Source organism: Neltuma alba, unplaced genomic scaffold, assembly GCF_004799145.2.
Source record: "Neltuma alba isolate B1F8T4 unplaced genomic scaffold, ASM479914v2 tig00006739_pilon, whole genome shotgun sequence".
Taxonomy (NCBI): domain Eukaryota; kingdom Viridiplantae; phylum Streptophyta; class Magnoliopsida; order Fabales; family Fabaceae; genus Neltuma; species Neltuma alba.
Genome location: NW_021634566.1, coordinates 20,200 through 24,913, shown reverse-complemented (window position 1 = coordinate 24,913; position 4,714 = coordinate 20,200). Strand labels below are relative to the sequence as shown.

Here is a 4,714-nt window from a genome sequence, read left to right as displayed (position 1 = left end):
CTTTAACCATTTGCAATAATTTCATATAAAAACTCTTATTTAATATTCTCTCTGTTCTTTATTATAAGAGACATTTGATGTTTATAGCATGTTCCCATACATAAGAAACATTTAAAAGTTGTTTCTATTTTTTTATATTGATTTTCTATTTTATTCCTATTTATTTTGTCTCCAACTCATATTCCCTCTCCCTCTCACTTCTTTTTTTTTAATAATTTAATTATTCTCTCTCACACTCTTTCTCCTTATTAATGTAGGCATTGTTGGAAAAAAACATTATACTTTTTACACATTAATTGTCCTCAATTAATTTTAACTGGTTTTTTTATCAACATAATTTGGTTATTTATCTTTTATAATAAGGAACGGAGGAAGTATATGTAATTAGCAAGAATAATTTTAAAAAGACATTTTAAAAATAAAGTGGCAATATATTTAATATGAAAATAAATTTTTTTAATTAATTCATATACTCAACATTGGAACTTTGAAGGAGTATTACAAGGCATTAATCACTCCTAATTAAATCCTTTTTTTTAGGGCCAAAGACACTACTAGTTAAATCCAATTTTCTAAATTAATAAAACGTGATAAAATGTCGTTTCAGATTTTTTTTTGAGGTATTTCTCCTGGACCGGAGCCGGGAAACGTTGCTGCCGCCAGCTCATGAGCCCTAATAAATAAATAATAAGTGGAGCAAGAGTCACTTCCTCGAGAACTCCTTCACTCTAACCTTGCACTGCAACATTCTCTCTCTCTAGCTTTCCGTTTGTTTCCTGAGAAAGTTCGGAGAGAAAATGATGAAGCCCTCGATGCTCAGATCCCTCCACTCTGCCCTTTCTAGGGGTTCTTCCCACCTTGGTCGTCGTAGCTATTCGTCCGAATCCGTTCCCGAGCGGAAGGTGGCTGTCCTCGGAGCCGCCGGTGGTATCGGTCAGCCCCTTTCTCTGTTGATGAAGCTAAATCCTCTTGTTTCGAGTCTATCCCTCTATGATATTGCCGGTACTCCCGGGGTCGCTGCTGATGTCAGCCATATCAACACCAGATCTGAGGTACACTATCCTCTGGGGCTTACATCTTTATGGGCAGTTATTAAAAAAAAATCAAGCTTTGATTTAATGGATTCTTCAAATGTTTTTGTGCAATTATATAAGGTCTTTTATGTGTTCGAATTTTAGGTGGCTGGATACCAAGGTGAAGAAGAGCTTGGGAAAGCTTTGGAGGGATCGGATGTTGTTATAATCCCTGCTGGTGTGCCCAGAAAACCCGGCATGACGCGTGATGATCTGTTCAACATTAATGCGGGCATTGTCAAATCACTTTGCTCTGCTATTTCTAAATACTGCCCCAACGTGAGCGTTGATTTTCTTGAACTGCTTTTGATGCTTTTCTTGTATACTTATCGATAATTGTTGCATTCTACTGTCAATATTATTTCTTTTTGAAATTTCACCTGGGGCAAACTATATTTGGTCCATAGAGTGAATGAGAATCTGAGTGTGATCCTTATCGGTTATGAAGCTATGAATGACGTGAACGTCTGTGTTGAAGATATGGACTTTTGATTTGCGGCTTTCATTTAATGCACAGCAGTTTGTTACCTACACATCAAATTTTTAAGTTGTGAAAAATGTTAATAATTTGCTCTGAAGATTAGACATTTCACTCAAATGGAAATTTAGTTTTGAGAATTTGAGATGTTATTATAAGCGTGCAATTTGAATCATTTGACTTTAAAATTATGTAACTGCTTAATTTGATGTTGAATTTCTGTGCATGCAATCAGGCCCTTGTTAACATGATTAGCAATCCTGTCAACTCCACCGTTCCCATTGCTGCTGAAGTTTTCAAAAAGGCTGGGACATACGACGAAAAGAGGTTGTTTGGTGTTACCACCCTTGATGTTGTTAGGGCCAAAACTTTCTATGCTGGGAAGGCCAAAGTTCCAGTCGCTGGTATGTTGACACTGGGGAACTTATTACTTCTTATATTTTGTTTGGTGCCACTATTGTTATATTCTGACAAAGACAGAATTTGCAAAACTTGGTCAGAGAATTTTGAAGTCAAATTTATATGTTCAAGGTTTGCAAAGAGTGACAACTCATCTCAAGAAGAGAGTCTGGAGATTGCCTTCCTTTCTTTGGGCTTTTTTTTGTTTTTGTTTTGGGGGGGGGGTGTGTTGGATTAGACGAAGGGGATTTTAAGGGTTAAGTTGCTGTCTTCCTGAGCTTTATGATTTGAACTCTGAAAGTCAAATAGTGATTGAGATGTTCTTCTATTTTCCAAGAGTTAAAATTGTATTAATGGTTCTTAACCATTGATTTGGAATTGTGCTGCAGATGTCAATGTGCCTGTTGTAGGTGGCCATGCAGGCATTACTATTCTTCCATTATTTTCTCAAGTACATCCTTTCTCTTTTAACTCAGTTTACTAGCTTTGACTGTTTACATCTAGGTAGATTGTCTACCTTGTATGATCTTGCTAACATTCTAACTCCATTCACTTTTATAGGCAACACCTAAGGCCAATCTGGGTGATGATGACATTAAGGCTCTTACAAAGCGAACACAGGATGGAGGAACAGAAGTTGTGGAAGCTAAGGCTGGAAAGGGTTCTGCAACTTTGTCAATGGCGTAAGTGTGGGACTAACCCTTCAATTCACATATTGACAGTATATTTTATTTTGTTACTTGGGAAGACAGTTATTTAGTGTCGTGCCAATGTTCTCTAGTGTTAGAAGTTCATGTACCTTGAGATCCCCGACTGATTCTTTTGCAATTCTTGCAGTTATGCTGGAGCCCTTTTTGCTGATGCTTGCCTCAAGGGTCTTAATGGAGTCCCAGATGTAGTTGAATGCTCATTTGTGCAATCCAGTGTCACTGAACTTCCTTTCTTTGCTTCCAAGGTCATTGGACTGTAACACCTTTTCTGCCCCTTTATTTTCTATTTTTGTTTTTGTTTTGTAATTTCACTGTTCTAATACTTGAAGTTCATGCTATTGATTATACACGGACATGGTCCTCTTACCATTTGTTGAAAATGCTGACCTTGGTTGGTACGCTTTGTTATTGTTATTGATAAACATGTTGAAATCTTTGCAGGTGAGACTTGGGAAGAATGGTGTGGAGGAAGTCATGGGTTTGGGTCCGCTTTCAGATTATGAAAAGCAAGGGCTTGAAAGTTTATTGCCTGAACTGAAGGCATCTATTGAGAAGGGAATCAAGTTTGCCAACCAGTGAGCTTCAATGCGGAAATCAAATTTTGTAATTCCAGGACCATTCTTGTGTGTTGCTGGCAGTTGTGGCAGCTTTGTTTTATTTAGAGTAGGTATACACCTTGAGTAATAATGATTTCTAGGAGAGCAGTTTGTTACTCAAGTTATCGATCATAAAACCAGTTTAGGCTGGCCATTCTTAAAGACTGGATTGGTCCACATTTGCTTCATGTACGATTTCATATAATGCAATTGCGGGGTATCATACCCGTTTCTGTCATGTTTCTTTTTTTTTTTTTTTGTATTAAGCGTTGTTGGGGAAAGATGATTTTTCCATCCTATGCAGAGCCCTACCGTCACGTGCCAGGTACCACCATGTGTTCTCGTCTCGGCACTATAGCTACCGCTATTACAATGAGAACAGCCACTATCCCCATTGCACGTTATGACATTACACTGCTACCTCATTTGATTTTTCCGTTCTATGCAGAGAATGCGTTGTTAACTTGTAATATTTTATTATACTTCTGACCCTAAATATAAGAGGAGTTAATTTATAGTACAAATTGTATTCCAAACTATCTTTTATATTTAAGACTATAGGTAGAATGTTAAAACTAAAAGTCAATCACACTTCTACATCTACTGTCTATTGAGATGAATCTGAGCTCTCAGTTTGATTGCGAGACTGAGCAACAGCACACATAAAAGATCCGAGGCCCTTGATCAGTGTGATATGTGTCCATAACTAGGTTCACAACTTGCAAAACTGAGTCTAGGCTTTGACTCAAAACTACTTTTGACACTATGGCACGCAAACCAAACTTGGACTGACCTCCAAAAGCCACTAGCACGTGAAAGCATTAACGCCTGGGCACAAGAATGATGAACTAAATGGGGCTGAGTGATAATTGCTACATCCCGCGCACAATCTTTTACTGTGATGGGATTTCCAAACTTTGCTCTTGAAACTGCTGGTATGAAAGTCCAGTGAGAAGCCAAAAGTCCTTTGATATGATTAAGAAAATTTTGCCATATTCGGAGGATTCTGGATAGCATAATATTGATTGAACATTCAGGCTTGGAGGCCAGGTAATATGAAAACTGAGTATGAATTATAGTTGCTAGAGACTAACAAAAGGAGCTAACTTCTGAGCGAACAACAACACTATTAGTCTATTACGCCCTATGACGAGGTAGCAACAATATTCATCTATAAGGAAACATATTGCCCAAAATACGCACGCATGCATTTTCATCATCTATGTTTTGTAATTTGTTAGAGATTATTTAGGAATACATTGAATGAACAATTTATAAAAACAGTACGGCACAGCACTATATGTTGGATTTTAGAGACACTGGAGGCAACAATTAGAGCTAGGCTTACGTATTGCAGAAGAAGGGCATGGCTTGCCAGGAATATGCAAAGCTAGTCTTCAGTGCAGCCAAAATGATTTCAGGTCGTTGCATTGGAACATTTTAGGTGAAAAGATTGAG

The 4,714-nt window shown here is 37.6% G+C and overlaps 1 protein-coding gene across 1 annotated transcript; it reads left to right on the top strand.

Moving 5' to 3' along the window:
- Positions 1 to 715: 715 nt before the first annotated feature.
- On the top strand, positions 716 to 3,494 carry LOC114751009 (malate dehydrogenase, mitochondrial). The gene is made up of 7 exons (XM_028939665.1): positions 716 to 1,052; positions 1,179 to 1,352; positions 1,787 to 1,955; positions 2,340 to 2,401; positions 2,512 to 2,633; positions 2,788 to 2,905; positions 3,102 to 3,494. Exons 1-7 carry the CDS (start codon positions 798 to 800, stop codon positions 3,237 to 3,239), a joined length of 1,038 nt encoding a protein of 345 aa, XP_028795498.1. The 5' UTR covers positions 716 to 797; the 3' UTR covers positions 3,240 to 3,494.
- The last annotated feature ends 1,220 nt before the right edge of the window (positions 3,495 to 4,714 follow it).